This window comes from Corapipo altera, unplaced genomic scaffold (assembly GCF_003945725.1).
Source record: "Corapipo altera isolate COAL_440 unplaced genomic scaffold, ASM394572v1 44, whole genome shotgun sequence".
Taxonomy (NCBI): Eukaryota; Metazoa; Chordata; class Aves; order Passeriformes; family Pipridae; genus Corapipo; species Corapipo altera.
Window position 1 is genome coordinate 3,535,264 of NW_020884880.1, and position 21,566 is coordinate 3,556,829.

Here is a 21,566-nt window from a genome sequence, read left to right on the forward strand (position 1 = left end):
TTAGCCACACCCAGCAGAGTTCCAGTACTAGAAGCTGACCCCAGTCAGGAAGTATCTCAGTGTGTGTTCTTCCAAGACATCAGAGCTTAGAGATGCTAGAACAGATGCACAGCAAATGTAAATACAAAAGTGATGAGAAGGGCTCATGTGACAGCTTTGTGCTGGAAACAGAAGCACAGTTACCTACATAATAACTTGAATCAGTTTCCACAGTAGCTTCCCAATGCATTTGTTAATGGTCTGATCCAATGTGTGTGCTAATTAGCAGGTATCTTTTCCTGAACCACAGTGGATGATTCTGATTTGAGCATTACATTTTAGGAAACTTGTAATAAGAAAGATGCATGATTTTCCCAATGTAACCATATACATCAGTAGACCCAGCTTTAACCAATGCAGAAGCAGGGCAGGCAGGAATGGATCTGGGATGGGTCCTACATGGTAAACGGTAGAAAGAGCTGCAAGGTAACCAAGTGATGGAGACCTTAGGGGTTAGCTCACTGGGGGCTAGTCCATTTGTCTGAGACAAGGGAATCCTAGACAGTGGTAACCAGTAGCAAGGGAATACTGGAGCGTATTCAGTTGAAGCTGAGTGAGGGGAGAAGAATTGTGGGGAGTAGGGGGAGATGAAAGGCAGGTATTGAATTCCAAACACATGTCAAGAAAAGTCTAGGATGAGTATATGACCCTCAGCTTAAGGGTGAATATGGTAATAAGGGCCTCATCCATCTGCAGTTTAAATGAAATTCTATTAACCAATAATAAAGCCTGTTTTTTTATTTTAAACTCTTGGGATTTTAGAATTTAGCAGTAACACTAACACAGCTTATTTTGGGCACAAAGACACTGCAGATACACAGTTATCGTTGTGGAATACTTCAGTGTCAAAATGGTTGGGTCTGATTCTGTTCAAGACAATCAGTTTTCAAAGAACCAAACCATTTAAATTTCTGGTATCTATCAAGCTGTGGCTCATCTGGCAAGAAGGGCTTCCTGAGAAAGCTATTTGACCAAGCTGATGCAAGCTGTGATGTGCATGTGACACACCACAGCACCCCTCAGAGCTGGAAGGCACATTGCTGTATTGGATTTCTTGCTTTCCTCTGGAGCAGGTTTGATCAGCAGCAGCCCCAGGCTGCTGCTCTGCCAGCCGCTGCCCTGTGAAGACATCCTCTGAGACACTAAACAAATTCTTGAACTGTGATGAATATTTTCTTTTTCTTCCCACTTGACTGCATGAGAAGTTTACTTCTATACTGTCTGTATAATTCCCTTGGCTGGAACTACCACATATTTAGAGCTTTGTTCAGTTCTCATAATCAAGGCCCAGTCAACCAGTGGGCTCTGAACAAATCCATCAGCATTTTTGATTCTCTGGAAAAAAAACAGTGGATATGAAATAGTGTTATGAAGTATTGAGTGGCTTATAAGATTTTACTCAGAATTGTTTTATTCCTTTGGTTTCTTATCTGTAAATTTAATCTCCCTATCAGCATCCAATGCCGTATTGCTTTCCTGCTTCTACCAGTGTTGTCTACTTAATCCTGTGCACATTATACTCTTTGGTCATGAAATTCAATTCCTTTCTGTTTCACAGGTTCAGAGTCAATGTCCAATTGTAAAGTGAACCATAAAAGCTTTGTGTTTATATTGTCTATTGATGTTGTGTAGCATCCTGGGGTGCTTTCAAGAAAGGCACTTTTGTAGCAGGCATTTGACTGATGGATTGAAAGCACCATCTCCCTTAAAAACTCTCACTTGTCATTTTATAATCTGTTTTTGTGGTTAACACATTTTCTATCCAAAGGCAGTCCAACCAGGTGACTGAGAATAAGGTTTGCACTAACAGAAGAATGAGAGTTTTGTAGATAACACTAATACAAGGTTCACATTATCATCCATCACATTAGCCAATAATTAGATCCCTGGGTGAATAGCAAGCAACCAGAAGCAATAGGAAAAGAAAAGGAAATTGCAAAGATAGTCTCTTGATAATTAGGGCATTACCTGGTTCCTGATGAAGTTAGCAGGGCTTTCAACTTGAATTCATGCTACACGATGTGGGCAACTCTTGGATGCAGAGCTGTCAAAGAGAAGTCCTGATGTGAAGTGTCTGTGGAGCTCTGCCCTTAATTAGGTAGTGTTGGTATGATGCTTTGAAGAGGTAAAGTGCTGAGTGGAAATGCTAAGTGTTGTTAATTAATTAAGCACTAATCCTCATGAATGAATAGCATGAGGTTAAATAATGACATGTAAGTATTGTTATTATTACAGCAATTGCTGTTTGGAGTGCAAATTTTTTGATATTGTATCAAGGGACAGAAGCTGTCTTGGAATTGTTAAAGCATAGCAAAACATAAGCTAGTTTCAGCTAAGGGCTAAAAGAATGCTTGTTTGCTGCTGAGGGACTTAGCAAAAGTCTGGATAAACAGCTTGATTTTCTTAGTTCTTTCATCCTTTACATATCTCCCTTTAGCTCTTACCCTTCTTTTGAGAGAAGTTGTTAATCATAGAATCATAGAATCAGCTGGGTTGGAAAAGACCTCTGAGATCATCAAGTCCAACCCTTGATCCAACACCACCGTGGTTACTAGACCATGGCACTAGTGCCACATCCAGTCTCATCTTAAAAACCTCCAGGGACAGAGAATCTACCACTTCCCTGGGCAGCCCTTTCCAATGACTGATTACCCTCTCTGTAAAGAATTTCTTCCTAATATCCAACCTAAACCTCCCCTGGCAGAGCCTAAGACCATGCCCTCTTGTCTTACTGATAGCTGCCTGGGAGAAGAGACCAACCCCCACCTGGCTACAACCTCCTTTCAGGGAGTTGTAGAGAGTGATGAAGTCTCTCCTGAGCCTCCTCTTCTCCAGGCTAAACAACCCCAGCTCCCTCAGCCTCTCCTCACAGGACTTGTGCTTGAGTCCCTTCACCAGCCTTGTTGCTTTTCTCTGGGCCTGCTCCAGCACCTCAATATCCTTCCTGAACTGAGGGGCCCAGAACTGGACACAGTACTCCAGGTGTGGCCTCACCAGCACTGAGTTCAGGGGTGAATCACTTCCCTGGTCCTGCTGGCCACACTGTTCCTGATCCAGGCCAGGATGCCATTGGCCTTCTTGGCCACCTGGGCACACTGCTGGCTCATGTTCGGCTTCCTGTCAATCCAAACTCCCAGGTCCCTTTTCTGCCTGGCTGCTCTCCAGCCACTCTGTGCCCAGCCTGTAGTGCTGCAGGGGGTTGTTGTGGCCAAAGTGCAGGACCCGACACTTGGCCTTGTTGAACCTCATCCCGCTGGAATCAGCCCAACTCTCCAACCTATCCAGGTCCCTCTGCAGAGCCCTCCTGCCTCGACGCTCTCCCCCAGCTTAGTGTCATCTGCAAATTTGCCGATGGTGGACTCAATCCCTTCATCTAAATCATCAATAAAGATATTAAACAGAACTGGACCCAACACTGATCCCTGGGGGACACCACTAGTGACCAGCCGCCAACTGGTGACTTGTGGAAAATGTTCCTATTCCAGTGAATGTGCAGTGATTTATGAAGAGTGTAGGGCTCCACAAGAGTATCCTGTAAGCCAGTGGTCTGGGCACCAAGCCCTGCTGCCAAGGTCTGAGTAGAATAGGAGCATGTGTCTTCCCTAAGGGCAGGAAGTCCTGTGACGATCTTGGCATTTTGCTCTGAGCTATATCTTATGCCTATGAACAACTCTGGTTTCACTGATAGTAGAATCTTCTCAGAGTAAAGCTCTGATTTTAATGTGCTGACACTCCTAGATGGAAACCAGTTTTGTCCGATTGGGGCCAGCCCTACTTCTTGAGTTTGTAACAGGATCAGACAGGCCTCCAACAGCAAAATGGGACTGGTGAAATGCAGAGGTTACTCATGTGCCTTATTTTACCTGCACTTAGGTGTAGACAAGAGCTGGAATTTCACTCTTGAACATATTCATTCTTAATGTCGTTTTCTAAGCTTTCCTAAATCCTTTGGGCCATATCTTCTCACGTTATCACATACGGCATTTTAGATGACTCTTACTGCATATGAAGTTGGATCCTTCTGGTCCTTTATTAGAGCTTCCATACTTTGGTTTCTTATGCAGTCACTGGAAAGAAGTAACTGTAATGCATACATTAGACATCTCTTTGAGGTACCACCATTACTTCCCACCACTGAGTATACAGGAGCCCAAATCTGGCAGATAATCAGTTTTTGTAGCTTTTGATGGCTGTCTTGCATCTAGGCAGTCTCAGGTCATATCTAAACTGGCAGATGTGTCAGCCCTTTTGAGCTCCTGAGTCTGTCTTCTTATTCTGGCTTCTCCCAAACCACTACCAGGAAGAGATCAGCTTCTTTATCCCACGCCAAACACACATAGCTATACCTTGGTTTGCAGCCAGAATCCTGTGGAATCCTTTTTTACTCCTCTCTCTGACTGATTTCGGTGGGGCTCAAATGTCTATCTCAGAGGAGGATTTCCCTCCTCTTATATTGGATACCTGTCTAGAATGGTCTCCCTTACTGCTGCATTAAAACACAGAGGTCCTTTTTGACTCTGCTCATAAAGCAATCACCTTCGACATCACTCGTTTCCAGTGCGGGCTTTTCTCTTTGATAAAAGCAAATGTTAATTTTATCTGATTATGGGTAATGACAAAGGGTGATAAAATAGCATTCTGGGATTTCATGGAAATGGTCTCTCTGTGGTGTGAGTTCAGAATTTTGAGTTTTGTCCAAAAACAAAGCAATGAATGAATTTGTTTCAGAGCTTGCTTTCTGTCAAAAGGCCAAGCTGACTTGGGGAAGAGGGTGGAGTTGCCTGTTCAGACAGGATTTTTTTAGGTTTTGCCCTTTACCTCTGGAGCCAGAGGTCTGGCTGACATCCAGCTGTATAAAAAAAAGAAGATTATGGTATTTTCTAGGTAATTTAAAAGAGCAAGACCAAAGTGAAGTCAGGTGGCTCGAAATCAGCCCCAAGTTCTTCACATGAAATGTTTCTCATGATTTTGGTTTTCTCTGTAGCCATACTTGAAAAGTGATAGGAAAGTATTCTTCAGTTGGCTAACGTATTGCATTTACTCACACAAACTATGGTGCTTCTTTGTGAAACATTTTGTGAAGAATGGCACACACAGAGAGAAAAATAAAACAGTCATCTAAAATACCAAGGCTGTTCTAAAAAACTCAGTGGGCTAAACTGTATTTCAGAAAACCCTAATATAAATCCATCTGTAGCAGTGAAAGCTTTATTTGCACATGGAAAGCAGAATTTGATTTCAGGAGCTCATATAATCTGCTGCAATCAAAATGCAAACCTCCCACTGACAGTTCTGTTGCTGTCAGAATTACGCTGGCGGACCAAGCTCACATGTAATAGTGAAACATTTCAGGACAATTATCAATATATAAAGCCCAGGATTTCTTCTCTAATGGAAATTTTCTCCCACCTGCTTCATGCAGCCATCCTTTCTCTGCTATGTGGGAGACTTTTGTTATCAGTAAAAAAAAGATGGAATCTTTCAAAGTCCTACAGGATGGAGTTGTCTTCAATAATAATTAGCCTCAGAATCATTGCTTGCTGACCCATGAAAACTCTGCAGGCATCCTGGTGGCAGCAGCTACAAATACTAATCTTGACTATTTAGCAGATAGTGCCGTAACATCAGTCTGTGTCAGCTGTCTTATGATGTTCCTCATGCTCCTGCTTCTGCTTCCTGGTAGCTGGAACTGCAGTAACAGGGTCACTTGAAAGCCTGGCAATTCTCTGAGTACACATGCAATGCTGGGCCAGGTACCCTGTGATGAAGCAGCATTTTCCATTAAAAGAAAAATTTAATTTTTAGGGGCCTCATACTGAATGTTCCCGTCAGAATCACAGGGGTCGGAAACAACCAAACCACAGCTACATTATTCCACTCCTCTCCTTGCCTTGCAATTTGAGCTAAACTACCTCTCTTTAACCGGAAGCAGGGAGACCAGTCCCATCGATTCCAAGAGAGGTACATTGAGGACTTAAGTGCATGCCACTGCCCCTCCTGCGTGACAGGAAAGCACTACCACAGTGAACCTGCTTCTCCCTAAGCATCCCACTCATTCTCCAGCTCTGCTTCCTTATCCCATTTATGGGGGATATAAATAAGGAGTGGCAGCTGGAGGGAGAAGACCAAATCTGCCCTTTGGTGTTTCACTCTGTTTTCAGTGTTTCTTCTGACCAGGATTTGGTCATTCTTCCAACAGTCTAGGAAAAACATACCTTGCTTGTATTTCTCAGCAAGTCCTTCAAGAGCTTCTCTGAAAAAAATATCGGAATATGGTAACATAAAGGCAGGAGTATGAGCTACAGAAACTGAATCAGTTTGCTAAGTAGGGACAGGAAGACTTTCTATAGTGTTTAGAGCTTCTGAAAATAATTTGAAACATTTTTAGAAGTAGGGAGAATTTCCAAAGAAAATGATAGTATTTCTAACGAAATCTTGTGACACAAATGCATAGTTAGTAGCTTAGAATGAAGTGCTGTCCTGCTTAAAACATGTTTTAAATAAAAGGTGGAAAACTTGATTAACCTTTAGCAATGAAGTCAGCAGTCTGAGGAAATACAGAACAAATGGTGAATACCTGTGCAGGCTTCTCCATTGTTGCCATCTGCACTGCATCCAGCTTGATGTTGGTAAGTGAAGAATAGAATATTAAACCTCATGCAGTGAAAACCTATAGGCACAGCCCTTGTAAGCATGGAGTAAGAGGGGTTCCAGATTGGGAACGAAACTGGATGATCTAAAATGCAGAAACAAGAAATACGCCAGCCTGGCCAATTGGAACTGGGGACAAAAGTGAGCTGGGAACACTGTAACCCAGTCTGCATATTATCTTCTTCATAAAATCTTTCTTAAGCCTGTTTTGAAGAGTTTCAAGGCCTTACATACAGTTTGATGTTAGTAAAGCTCATCCATTGCAAGCAGACCTGTTAAGTAATTTAAATTTACATTAGACACCAAGTAATACACATTTGTATCAAACTCATTGAAAATAGATCCTCAGCTAATATGCAGTGATGAAGAGGAATGCTATGCTTTCTGCTTTTTTTTCTTCAGAAAATGAAAAGGTATTTTTCCACTGTATAAGTGGAAAGGCAGGATAGAAGAGAACTACAGAAGTCTAGCAGCACAGCCGGAACCTCTGCAAAGGACTTAAAACAGTTTAGAAGGATTAACCGAATAAGCAGTTTACCTGTCAATAAAGCTAGCTTCCACAGATTCCAAAAGGCTATCTCTACAGATTCCAAAAGCTCTGCTGTTTGACTTTTTGATGCTCTTAAAAGTCAGGTGTGGTCTGGCTTCCCAAGTTCTTTTTTTTTTTTCTTCATGCCACAGTATTAGATATTAATATCACTTCTCATTAAAGCCTCCTGTACCAGCCATCAAACCTTTTTTTCTTTGCTTCCTTCTTTTATGCTCAGCCATGACGCTTTGACTTTGAAGGAAACCACAAAAATGTAATCATCAGGTTATCTCCAGACTTGGTCTGCTCTCATAGCCCCTTTCCTTTCAGTCTCACCCTTGTCCCCTCCTCCATCTGTAATAATTCCCACATGCTTATGCAAAAATATTGGACTTTCTTTTATTATTGGCAATTAAGAAAGGCAACAGTTTCAGCATCTCCGCAAGAACAGTCATTTCTAAAAGTGAACAGTTTTCTGCCTTGTCTGTCTGCAACTTTTAGGATGCCAAAAAAAACCAATCAGCATAACAATACTACAGTACTTAAACAAAACAGGGCTGTCAAGAGTGTAGGGATCATTTCTGCACTCATTTCTTTCCCCCTGTTGCTACTGAATCTAAAAATTAAGCCTGTTGCCTTGCCTAATCAAGTTAGCTTAGACTTGATTCAGTGACCTAATAATTCTCCAAGAGTGAGGTGGCATAACATATACATAGCTCATAACCCAGTGAAATGTCCTTTGAGTCCCAGAGGCTCATCTGTGATCCAGCACTGAAACTGACACTCAGAAGGAATTTTAAGACAGGTAAAGGAGCTTTTACTCATGTAACTCAATTTAGGGCATCTCAGTTAGCCAGTGACATTGGGTGGCTAAACTTGAACACCCCCCTTTTGCTTTCCCATTGTCATCCTCGAAGTTTGGCTAGTCCTGGAAAAGGTGGAGCAGACTACAAGTTGTGAGTTGTATAGTATTGGGGTTTGTGGGATAATGATACCCTTTGTGGAGAATGCAGACAGGCTTTGCTCAGGGATGTACTTGTAACTAGTACCTCTGATTTTTGACATCTAGTAACAGTTCCTGAGATTGCTGTGTCTTTTAAAAACTAATACAAACTGAACTAAGTCAAGTCCCATGAGTATAGGTATCAAAGTAGGAACTATTGGATAATCCTAGATCATCATAACTATTAGATTTGGGAGAAACATGGTAGTCCACAACTGGCAAAATTCCTGCAGAGATCTATCAGTCTGAATAAAAACCAGGACTGCTTTGACTCCATACAGATGGAGAACATGAAGGCTTGCAAGACTAGTAGAGCCTTATACAGAGCAGAGGTACTCCTCACCACAAGAGGTATGCACAAATAACCCTAAACATCTAACAGCTGGTGTCCCAAGAAGGAGACCATTGAAGGGGGAAAGGTCAAAACCAGAATAAAGCTGAGTAGAGGAGTATTTACCTCAAAATTCTCAGGAGCTTTTAGTTTCTTTTTATACTGTCTGTACCTTTTGAGTTGGCCTGACTAAGTGGCAGGGTCAGAAAGGAAAAAATGAGCCTGGATTCAGCAAAACAGTAAGATGTCTCTCTCAAGGTGGAGAAGACTGGGCCTAGTAGCTAGGGTTCCATAAAATACTGAACGAGCTCAGATCCTAACCTGAGTGGAAGTCCCATAAGCTGTGCCCTGTCTCAGTTTCATTTGCATCCCTCTGGTCAGTGTGACACCACAACACTTGCTTTAAAGAAAGAAGATTTTTGCTTCCCTATGTGTTATCTCTGCTAAAAAAGATGTCTGACACCATTTTGTAGGGGTTTGTGGGTTTTTTTAATCAACAAAGACTATCATACAATATTTGGTCCCATGGGGCCAAATTCATAGAACTGTAGAATGGTTTGTATGGGAAGGAACTTTAAAAATCATCTAGGGCCAGACACAGGAGCAGACACTCTGCTCAGGACCACTTTGGCTCTGCTTTTTCCAAGTGCCTGAGACCTTGAGCCTAAACAAACACATCAGCTTCTTCAGAAAGTTTCTACACCAAGGACTAATGAATCTGTCTCATATTTGCTGCACACCTAGAAAAATCAAATTACCTTGAATCAACTTACAATACTGCACAACACTCATGGCTGTTGTTAATATGGTGTGAGCCAGAAGTTTGTGTTTGGCTTATACTCTTTAGAATGGAAGACAATGGAGTGGAAAGAACGAAGCAGAGACAGCAGAGTGTGTGGTGTCACCAAACATCTGTACTGCTGAAGATACAGTCTGGGGAAGTACCTTTAAGGGGAGCTGACACTCACAGAAATTGTGCCAATGTGTAAAACGCTCCTTTCACGAAACATGCAAAGCCAATAACTTTTTCCATGGCTTTTCAGAAGTCAGATGCTAGTTAAAACCTGTGGATATGCGTACATTTCTCTCTATGGATAATTAGCTACTTTATGTGTGGTGCCTCCTCGATTAAAGAAAATTCTTCTATGCAAATAAGTGGAATAGACTGGTCAAATTTATATGCGGAAAAAACCCTTCTTTTATATAAATACGTAGAATTTATTTAGGTGAGTTTCTTACTTCATAGACAAGTGTTAGTTCCTAGACAGCTCCTGGCTATTTAAAATGTTCACCCTTCATTGTCCTTTTAAGCAATGCCTATATACAAACACTGAGGAGGAACAATTGATTTTGACAACATGCTTAAACAAATGACAAAACCACATGTCTTGGAATTGGTTTTTTTGCTTTTTCCACTAAATGATCAAGCCCTGTCCTTTTGGAATCAATGGCAAAATTCCATTGATTCCATAGGGCCACATTTTCACCCTACCCTCTTCTTTTCCAGTAGTAAGTAGATTTGGCCCAAGTTTGTCTGAAGATACTGCTTTAAAAGTATTTCTTCTGCTCTACTGAATAACAGAGTGCATTGATATTTAAGAATGAAAGCTCATCAAGTTTAAATTTCAGTTGTTTCATAATAATAGCCATATGTTAGTTATAGATTGTGTAAGTCTGAAGTTTTGGTAATCTAAAACTGCTTTAAAGTGACCTTTACGTGGTTCACGTTTCAATGTTTTCTAAAAGCAATCCGTATCGGTCCTTACTCATAAATCCTTACATTAAAAGAATCTGCAGGCCCAGGCCCTTAGTTAACAGGCTTACAGTAAGGAAGTGCTGTGAACATTTATACACACACTTGACCTCACAAATCTAGTCTTCACAATGAAATCAACGTAACTGCTCTCAGAGGACAAAATCAGACCAGGATGAAATGTCAACTAAGAAAGGCCACTTACTATTGAAGACGGGATGGGAAGCAAGAGGGACCTCCACCCTGACCTGATACAGTTGTTACATTCTTCTCTAGTTAAATAGTGCAAGAAAATAAGATATAGTATGGGAAATATTTTTTTTTTTTCAGTAGTGGCTAGTCAGGCTGGGGAGGTAGAGATACTGTGGGCAGCATGAGGCTGTAGCTCAGCTCCACTACCACTGCCTGGTGTTGTCATATGATTTCTCCTCGATTTCCCAGCCACACTGCAGATGATCTTGTCTTTTGTTTGGGGTGCTCACATGGCTGCAATTTCTTATTTCTTTGCAGTGCTCTATTCCCTATTCACCTCCATTCGTGTGCCTTTCCTTACATAATTGAGAACTTTCTAAAAAGCCATATTATTCCTGTTGTCCCCTGACTTTCTATCTGACTGAATATTTCCACTGTTATAGTAAAGGTGTTTGATTTTTGCTATTTGAGGCTTTTCACATCAAATACGAGCACTTCAAGTGTTTTTATTTTGATAACAGGGAAACCAAGGCACAGCAGCTAAAGCTATTTGCCAGACTATACAGCATGAGCACAGCAAGATACAGACTAGCATCAAATCTCCTGATCCTTCCCTCTAATGCCTTGGTGTTTAAGCATTCTTTGGAAAATAAACTAGCAGAACTAAAAAAGAAGATTAAAAATATGCCACACTCAAAATAAGATCAAAACAATTTTGATATGCTGACAAAAAGGAAATGCTGATTGAAGTCTGCTTCAAATTGATTGATATCTTAATAGACCTCTAACTTCTGTGGAATTTTGTTATTTCACCCATGACATTAAATGTTAAAGTGCTATATTTGCAGCACTTTTCCCCTGAAGAAGAAAAATACCGTTCACCTAGCAGCTGGTGAGACTTCCTTTTCTTTTGGTGCACTACTATCTTTAATGGCCACTTTTCCAGAATTTAGACCCTTGATATATTTGAACCTAAATTAGATGTTTTCAGTGAAAATACACAATGCAGCAGATAGACATTGGGAATCCATACAGCCCATGGCAGCACAGAGAGATTACAGATGTGAATGCACACCTGTCCCATGTTCAGTGCTTCCCACTCTAACATCCATCGAAGCACCATGGGGCACAAGGGAACCAAAGCCAAAAGCAGCAAGGACCCACCTGTAAATAGATATAAACCCAACTGCTTTATTGCCCTAAATTAATAATATATGAAAGAAAAGCTATCCAAGAATTGCAATCAGTTACTCCAGTTTTTTGAAAAATAATTCATGGCTGTATACATTAAGGCGCTGAGGCCACTGTATCTTTCGTAAAAACTGCACAGGGGTGAATTCCAGAGGGACGAGACCGAGTGGTTTTAGCGGTGCGACTTGGCACCCTCCACGGAGCTGCATTTCCCGGGAACGGGGGGCGGCGGGTGCCCGTTCGGCCGTGCCCCTCTCGCCAAGCAGGCGGCAGGAAACGGCAGGAGAAAGAGGGAGGGAGTGAGGGAGACCCTCGGAGAAGCCCCATTGTTTAGATTTCTGTCACGAGCCACGAGAATACTTAATTTCTTTCGTCTCTGGAGTTTTCATTATCATTCAAATTTCATTTTCCATTAATTGATCGGGGATTAGCGAAGCCATTATGCAAAAATTAAAAGACAAGGCAAATGCGATGAATAATTTATGAGGGACAATTACACTTTATTCCTGGTGCACTTCCTAACTTCCCTCCGACTCCCCGCCTGCTGCAGATGACAGCCTTCCCTCCCTCCCTCCCTCCTTCCAGGCCGAGCGGAGCCGGGCCGGGCGCGGGCAGCCCGAGGCTCCCCCGGGCGCTGCCGCCGCCCGCCGCCAGGTGTCAGGCGCCGCCCGCGGTGCGCGGGGGGCCGCGGAGGCGCCGCGCTGCTCCCGCCGCTCTCACGATCCTTATCGGAGCGACCGCCAGCGCGCTGGGCTCGGGCGGCAGCGGCGGTGCCTGCCCGCTGCCTGCTCCCTGCCTGCATCCCGCACCCCCTCCCGCCGCCGGGCAGCCGGCCTGGAGCGGGAGCAGCCACGGGCGCTCCCCGCCCTCGCCCCATCATCTTCGCGTCCCACACCCCTCACACCGGGCATCTCATTTATCCCACCGGACAGTTGTTGCCCCATTAAAGTGCAGTCCCGCCCTTCGCGGAGGACCTTTCATCTGGCGAAGTTTTATGACACTTTGTAAATGTGCAAAGTTTTTAATTAGACTCGCCAGACAGCCCCAGGCAGCACTAGCGCCACGAAGTCTTCATGCCGCTCTCTGCTTTACAGCACAACAAGCCGCTCTACTCCTTTGAAGACAATGCCGACTATGTCTACGATGTCATGTGGTCGCCAGTGCATCCCGCGCTCTTCGCCTGCGTGGACGGGATGGGGCGCCTGGATCTGTGGAACCTGAATAACGACACCGAGGTGAGGCGGCGCGGCGGCGGCCGGCGGTGGGGAGGCGAGGGCGGGCGGCGGGGCGCCGGGGAGACCTTAACCCTGTGAGGGCCGGCGGCGCTGCCGAGCACCCCCTCGCCGTCCTCCCCGCGGGCTCTGCGGGAGCGCCGCGCTCCCTCGGGGCGATGGCAGCCCGGCGTCGGCCGCTCCCGCGCCCCGGGGCGCGGCGGGAGGGGAGGGCACGTCCCGCTGCCGGGGGCTCCCGCCCGCCCCCCTCCCGCGCCCGCCTTCCCTCTCTCCCTCCCTCGCTCGCTCCCTCCCCTGCGGCGGGGCTGCTGCGCTCGATACCTGTCGGGGGCGGGAGGGCCGACTCTGGCACCCCCGGCAGAAAGCCAACACAATTAAATGCCGCGGTGCCGGCTCGGGGAGGAGGCTCCCTCCCGCTCTGTTATTTTAAGCTGCACTTTTTAAACCGCGCCCGTTCTGCAGGTTTTTTTATCCCCTCCCCCCGTTTCTGGTGCACGACGCTCCAAGCGCCAGGTTTGCGATGCCCGCCCTCGCCCAGGTGGTCACACCTTGGCAGGCCGGCCACAGGCTGCCAGCGGGGACCGCGGCGCCGGGCAGCCTTTCGCCAGGGCTCATGTTGCACTGGGAGATTTCATTTCTCTCCCTATTTATTATCCTCTGCTCCAAATTCTCTGGAGATTATAACTTGGAAGCCCTGTACCGGTGCCTCCGTCGTGTCAGAAACCCAGTATGTGCCCCTGCATCTCCCCTCGCCTCCCACCTTTGAGTCGCTAGGTACCCCACTTCAGTCTTTAAATGCACAGGGCATCTGTCTCTCATGTTATTTGGTACTTTATACCCTCACCTTTCTTTTCCTTAAACTTTGCTGTGGAACTTAAAGACACAAATGTAAGTGACAACAAGTTTTCTTTCCATTGTTATTAACTAAAGAGTGGGAGGAATTATTATTAACTAACTGGGGAGGAAACATCTCACCTTCGAATTTTGCGGATGAGAAAGGATTAATCAGAGTGCTTTTAGCAAAGATTGAGACTGGTAAACACTGCATTTTTTTTAAAAAAAATATTTTAAATGTGCTAAGCACTCTTTTTTCTCCTATTATTTCAGATTTTTAAAAATGCCAGGAATTATTTTTTCTGTATTTGAGTTTCCCCAAAAAATGTTTTTGAGAAAACCTGTCATATCACCTGAAGTCAGTCTTAGATAGCCAGCAATCAGTATTCAGCACGAGAAGTGAAGTATTTTTCCACACACAAAATCTTGCATGGTTTTACTTAATGCAATGTAAAATTAAGAACAAACAGACAGTAAGAAAATAAAAGGTCACATATTCGCTGACCAGTTTCTTTTTATGTCCAAAAAAGAGAAGACAAAAGAGCAAGCAACCGCATTTTTCTCCGTACGCTCTATTTTTTTTATTATTATTTTTTTTAAGATTAGTTTGACCATTACTACGCCTTTCCTGTAAACATGCTATGCATTTCAGACAGAATAAAATACGGGTGCAGTTTATGGCTTCGAGTGAGTGGTGCTTGCCATAAATAAGCACAGACAGGTAAGAGGAACCAGCACCGGGCACTGCACTGTCAAGGGGAGCAGTGAGGCCTTTTGAAGTGCTCTGAGCAGGAAGCAGTGCAGCCTTTTTAATTAGAGCATATACAGCTGGAGGATATACAGGAGGAGTCTCCTCAGAATTTATTTTGGGAAGGGAGGGACATATCCTTCAGGTGTTCTCATTAATGCAGGCTTAAACACAGAGCATAAACCCCAGCATTTTGCGAAGAAAAAAAAATAACCCTTTCCCCCCAAATGCCAGGGCTGAAATCCTGCTCTGCTTGAAATCAACTGATGTTTTGCCATTTCACCCAATGAGACCATAAGTTCTTTCCAAAAAATTAATATGGACCGCTTGATCCCATTCCCATCAATAGCAAGGCTGTACATAGCAAACTGCTGTGCATTTTCAGTGTGTTTACATATAAATACATAGGAACATCAGGAAAAAAAAATTAATTTCAAGCTCGATCTTGCTTTTATTCTGCATGCAAGGCCACCCGTGATTTCACAAGTTATTTCCATTCTGAGAGGTCAAAATCAGCTCTCATGTGAGGATCAGAAAGGAATTATTTCCGTGATATCTGAGCTTTGTATTTTTATGAAAACCGGCTTTGGGTCTCTAGATGCAGAAATACCATTTGGTTTCCTTACTGAGCATGGATGAAACAAATTTAAAAATCTACATAAATGATAAACTGGCAGATTCTGAATAGTGGTGAAGTTTGATTATGCAGGAGAAGCAGCAAAAGTACCTCTGAAAGAGAGAACTGTAAACAGTTCTTCCGATTAACTGAAAGTGATTGTTGTTTGCTTTTACCCTCTGTCTGATAGATCATAATTAGTTAATAATTTTCAATAAATCTGTAATTGATTACACCGTTTAAGTCTGCACAGCTATTTGCTAAGAAAAACTCCTTGTCAGCACTTTTGCCTTTGTAATAAGAGATCTTGAAACACCTATTTTTAAAATCATTATTACTTTTAGATGTCAGATATGTGATGTCAAAGTATTTGTGAAGACAGTAGAAAATGACAGGTCTATTACTGTGTTTAACTGCTAGCTATTGATAAAAATCTCTGCATTAGAACTAGATGTGATTGTTATTAATGAGTCCTGGTTTTGTTTAATATGGGGAATAAGCTGTATTATTCTTTAGGTGTTATTTTGAAAATCAGTTAAGAAGAAAACACCTGGGTTTAGTTACAATATGCTACCTTCAAATTTTTTAACTGCAACAGAGTTTCCACTAGCGTTACTCCCCGTATTTATTAAAAACATTTTTCCTGAGAGGTAGATGTTTTCTGATCAAAATAACTAAGATCATTTGACTGCACCACGGGTTTAATCATTATAAATTCTCAAAATCCCAGTGCAAACTAGTAAGGCTATCGGTGTATTTCATATTGATCTCTGAATATCAGAACTTGATTTTGTAATAGCAATGAAAATAGTCATGTTTTACTTTATATCTGATAAATCAATGTAAAAAACCTTTAAAAGAAAAAAAAAAACCCACTGTGTCATTCTTTTGCAAACTGAATATTATTTTTATGGATCGGTATAGTGAGGTTTGCAAATAGTTTCAGGATAGCAAATGTGTCTGTATTTCTTTTTTGATCAAGACTGGAGAAGATCTCTGGGTGATTGAGGAGTCTGTCTATGAACCGATATGAAACTGACTTAGAAAGTTGCTTATTTCTTCTGTGTTATATCCCATTCAAATGTTTTTGGGGTTTTTTTGCATGCCATACCTTAGCTTTGCAATTGTGAGGATGATATCTATATCTAGAAACAGATAACAGATGTATTTGCAAGCAGGTTTTGACACTGCATAAGCAGTAAAAATAATAATATAAAAGCCATACTCTTATCATGCAAGTTTTTTGACTGCATCTTTCTTAATGTTATTTGTTAAAATTTCATTTCAAAATTGTTAAAAATTTGACAAGCGAAAACTTCAGAGAATTTTTATAGTATTTCAAATGTGATTTTTAAAAACATAATGCTACCATTATAAGTAAACTCTTATCTTGAAATCTAAAATAGGCATGTATAATTTAACCTATCACTACTGAGAGCAGATAAATCTATTTTAAGATACCATGGGTTTACTGTATTTCTCTCTGTATCACTGGAGAAAAGGCTTTTTATTTAGATTTTTAAAGACTTTCATTACTGCTTTTTATTTGGTTAGACAGCTTTGTGGATTAGTAACAGGACTTTTCAAAATCGTTGGGTTTTGAAAAAAATCATGGGTTGTGTCTTGTGTCTGTGGCATGCATGCTGCTTATTTTTATGTGGAACACTGAAAAAATGCTGTATTTACAAAAACAAACAAAAAAACCCCCAACCAAACCAAAACCCAACTTTAGAGTTATGTATTTCAATCTCCTGAAAGATTTTGTGAAAATTCAATGCCTTAAATATTCACTATGTATTTGTACACGAAACAAATATCTTTGATTTACAGTTTTCTGAGAATCGTAGCTGGTTAGTGGCTTAGTCCTGTACAATGTGGCATTTAGTTTTTTGAAAAATTCTGTTTCCAAATGTTATGAAATAAATTTTGGCTGGAATTAAAATAGCTTTTTTTTTTTCCCCCCCTAGAAATCAGTGATCGCAGCAGCAAAACTTGCTTGTTTTCTACTGTGATTTTTATCATGGATCAATGACTCCCTGTCAGCTTAAGGCCATTGACTCTCACTTGGGTAACAGACTTGGACAAGGAGTTAGTGCGTGCCAGTTTTTTTGGGTGATACTGCTTTGGACAGGACCTAGGCCTTGCACAATGGGGACATGAATCCGGTAGTTATTTGCATTTGAATGACTTCTTAAAGGGGGGAGGATGGTATCTGCTTTCTGATTGCTATCCAGCATTATTTCTAGATCATTTTGCAAACAAAACCCTCTTGCATTCCACATGTGGGGCTCAGGACAGTACCGTGAACCCCTTTGAAAAGGTGGAGCTTTAGCTTTGGTGGGTTTGTTGTGCTTGAGGTTCCAGTTGGTTTTGCAGCTGTGTCAGGGTCGGTGAGGAGGAGCAGGGAGCCTCCAGGGGGAGAGGGTCAAGGGAAGCAGCCCTGTTTCCCAGTCCTTATCCAGCTGCTGGCGTGGCAGCACACACACTGCAGCTGTAACAAGAGTCTCAGCAAGTCTGCAAAGGTTGAGCTTCCTGCTGTCACTCCTCTTGTGTGACACAATGAAGGCACTAGAGCTGAGGAGAAGGTGATTGGCATGGAAGCTGTACAATGTTTACTTAAAAATTATTTTTCTCCTGGATTGTTGGACATACCTCACAAGAACAATATAAAGCTACAGCCACAGAACAAAGATGAAGTTAGCAAAATACTGGTTTTGTTAATCTTGCCAGTTTGTCAATGTTCAGACTAGGCTTTAATAAATACGACCTTGAAATTGCTCTCTTTCTTTCTGCTGCATTGTGCTGACAGTGGGAATGGAAGGAGTACCTGTCACTCCTCCCAAGGTAGCCTGGACTCTGATTCCTGTCCAGCTACATCTTTTTGCCTGGTCTACTCTCCAATTCTGTGCCCATTTATAGATTCCAGGGCATTCCTTTGTCCTCATCTCTCTGTGTGACCAAGACATTTTCCCACCACATAGATCTGGTGGAGGAGCTGCTTTTGCAGCTATCCTCTCCCATTTGGCCTGACCTAAAAAGCACTGAAACTAAACAGCCTTGTTTGGAAGACTGTTATGCCAAGCTACAGGCTCCTTGCTCAGGCAGGTTCTTCTATTAAAGGCAGCTGGGTGGAGCATTAGCAGGCTTGCAGGTTACTGTCATTTGTCTTATGAGGTGACCTAAATCAACTGAGTGATCCACCTATCTGGGACAAACACCCACAGAGTTCCTTCCTTCTGCAGCATCTTTTGATGCCCTCATTCCAGCATAGATTACAAATACTTCTCCTATTATCATGTTCACTGCTTTATTCATCCCACACATTAACCAGAATCTTTATGTATTCTTGTGGATCACCTGTTAAGTTAGTTGACTTGGGGCAGGGAGGGGGGTTTGGAAATTAGACAGCATCCAAGTGTATTTAAAGCAGAAGTAATCTCCTGGGGATGTAAAAGAGAATTGTGGGAATATATTGTAGGAGTTCCTAAATGTCAGCTCAGCTGTTCTCACTTCTGCTGTGTCCTCACTCTAAAGTGATTAGCTCAGGACTTTTCTGACATAAATACTAAAGTTTCTACCTCTGCATCTAGCTGCAGAGGTGAGTATGGATTCAAAAGATGTGTCAGCATGAATACAGGGATGTGTCTGCTGACCGTCAGGTTATCTGGGCCTGAGTCAGAGTCCAGAAGCCAGGGCAGGACTACCCTGCCCTCAGCTGGTTCTTGGTCATCTTAGTGACTTTTGAGAAAAAAAGCAGATGCAGTTTTGCGTGTTTCCAGGATTAAGGGGTAAAAACCCCTTTCATTTACAGCCCTTTCTCACGGAAAAGTCTTACCTCCTCTTGCAATCTCTTACTCTTTCCTATTTTTAGCACGTCTGATCAAAGAAATAATGAACCCTTTTTTTTTCTCCCCCTAGTGAGGGTTGTGTGTTTCTTCCAGCAATGCCAGGAGACTTTGGCTCACCCAGCTAAACAGGGCATTCAAAACTGACCCTGAGTTTGTAGGCAGTGTGATTTTATTGTCCTTCCTGTTCCTATTGTTTCAACAGGTTCCCACAGCCAGCGTCACCATAGAAGGAGCCTCTGCCCTCAACCGTGTCCGCTGGGCCCAGGCTGGGAAGGAGGTAGCAGTTGGTGATTCAGAAGGCCGCATATGGATCTATGATGTTGGAGAGGTATTATTGTTTTGGGGGGGTTTGTGGGTTTGGTTTGGCTTTTTGTTTGTTTGTTTGGGTTTGTTTTGTTTTATTTGTTAAGTTCATCCTGGGGATTGAAACATCCAAGTTTGAGAAAGAATAAGCCAGATTTGTTTCAGTGGAGTCCCCACTGAATTTGGGTTGCCAATGTGTGTTAGTCATAAAGTTACCTTGTAAAAGAGTTAACTCATTAAAGTCTCATGAGAGAAGTCTCTTTTGAAAGTTTTCATTATTTTTAAAACTGGTTTTTAATGGTTCTATGGGTACAGTTGGACAAACTTAAAAGAATGTAAAGAGAAAAATCGAGGTGCAAAAAGAGACTGTCCTGAAGGATTCACCTTTCCAGTAGCTCTTATTTTATGACTGGCTTAATGCTGTACATTTTTCTCAGCATGACAGGTACAGAATGCATCTGTTCTTTTGATACTGCATGATGCTTCATATGTCTCAATATGTGCAAAAGTACTAACAGGAGGAAATGAGAGGTGTCATTGTGGAGGATGGTAGGTGCATGCGTGATAAAAGAGTATGCAGGTGCTGAGAATAGCAGGATGCATGTTCTATGTCTAAGGCTGCTCTCAATTCACTCTGCTACATCTTATAACAAATACCTAAACTGCAGTGTGTTTGGCAGTGATGAATCTACCTCTTTGTTGATGAATGCTGTATGAAGTGTTCCATTGGCATTACAATCCCTTGGAACAGTTAAGAGTGAATCTCTGAGCAATCAGCTTTTATGTAGAGAATTTGTTTTCCATCATTATCTGTGATAGGATACTGAGATATCCATCTCTACACAGTAGGGAAACATTATAGAATGCATACAGAATTATCTGTAACTCTCATAAAGTGATTTTATGGCCCATAGCAAAATTGCTTGTGCGTGACTCATATTTTTGGATTGCATTCACTTGTGCAGGAGTTGCCCTTCCTCACAAATGTTTGCTGAAACTTCTTGCCATGTTGTTAGCATAATCTCTAAATTGTCTAAGGTTACTGTGCTCAGATTTCCACTGTGATGCTGGCAAGTCAGGCTGGTTTTATTTATTTTTCATTTTTACATGATTGTTCTGAAAAGGTGTTTTTTCTGTCTTTCAAGTGATACGACAGGCTATGGAAATGTCTTTGATGACAGCACAGAGTGATCTTTTCTGGGAGATGGGCTGTGGAAATGTCTCTTTTTTCATATCATACACCAAATCATTCATAGGATTGTTTACCCCTGCAAACTCACTCAGGAGAAAATAGATTTAGTGTTCTATACAGAAGTAGTAATATTTTAAGGTTTTGGCCTTTCCTCTATGTAATCAGACGTCAGCTTGCAAAATGAGTCACAGTGATACACCCGGATAAAAAAAGACAGGCTTCTATTACTTGAAGAAGAAAAGAGAGTCATTCAACAGTATTGATTTGTGTTAGTCCAGTTCAGTGGTACATAAAGGGCTTTGCTTCACGGATGTTGCATGTCCTGCCCGTGCAGAGTCTCAGTGTCTCCAGCTCAGCTCTGTATGCAGTTATGTAAAGCAATGGATGTCCATCCACATGGCTGCTGACAGACCATTGTAAACCCTCCTCCTCTCCTGTAAGGAATGAAGGAGCTCATTAATTTGTTGCCTAGTTCATTCTGGCAGTATCAGTCTCTGCCATAATTCCTGTATCAAATTCAGAAGAGGTGATCTGGGCTGCAACAACTTCAGATGCTACTGGGGCTGCTGTATTGTAGTGCCTTTTTCTGATTTGGAAAAGAAGGGTGTTCATATATTGTCCAGCCCAGCTTTTCTCACTATAAAGCCTCAAGTGAGATGCAGAAATACTTTGCAGCTCAGGAGTCTGGAACCGAGGGGGCATGTACAGTGAATAACAGCCTCTTCGGTCATTAACCCTGTGTGCCAGTCCATAAAGAGCTCTTTGATGAGTGAATCCATGCTTAGCTGTCCTCAGGCATGACACATGGGGGACTCACAGTGTGCACATGCACTTTTGGAAGTGTCTGGCAAAAAAATGGCAGCCTCTAAGGCTCTGCTTTACTTCAGTGTGCAGTCACCAGCCAGTTCCTTGTCTCAGCTGGCATCCTCTTTTGACTGTCCTTTTTGTATGGGTTTGATTTTGGGATGTGACAGCATTGGTCTGACAGTTTAAAAGGGGCAGCCCTTCCCCTGCCAGCTACCTCTACCCATATTCCTCGCTGTCCAGTTTTTGTGTAGGCAGCAGTGCTTGTTAGCACTCGTGTGGTGGGAGGCAGATCAGTAG

General features: G+C 42.5%; 1 protein-coding gene across 4 annotated transcripts in view; it reads left to right on the plus strand.

Moving 5' to 3' along the window:
* Positions 1-21,566, plus strand: part of DYNC1I1 (dynein cytoplasmic 1 intermediate chain 1) — a 184,988-nt gene that overhangs the window by 147,676 nt on the left and 15,746 nt on the right. For all 4 annotated transcript variants that reach the window (XM_027639377.1, XM_027639376.1, XM_027639378.1 and 1 more), the window contains exons 15-16: positions 12,784-12,924; positions 19,170-19,295. In XM_027639377.1, coding sequence (XP_027495178.1) covers positions 12,784-12,924; positions 19,170-19,295 — 267 coding nt within the window. The remainder of the gene's footprint in view (positions 1-12,783; positions 12,925-19,169; positions 19,296-21,566) is intronic.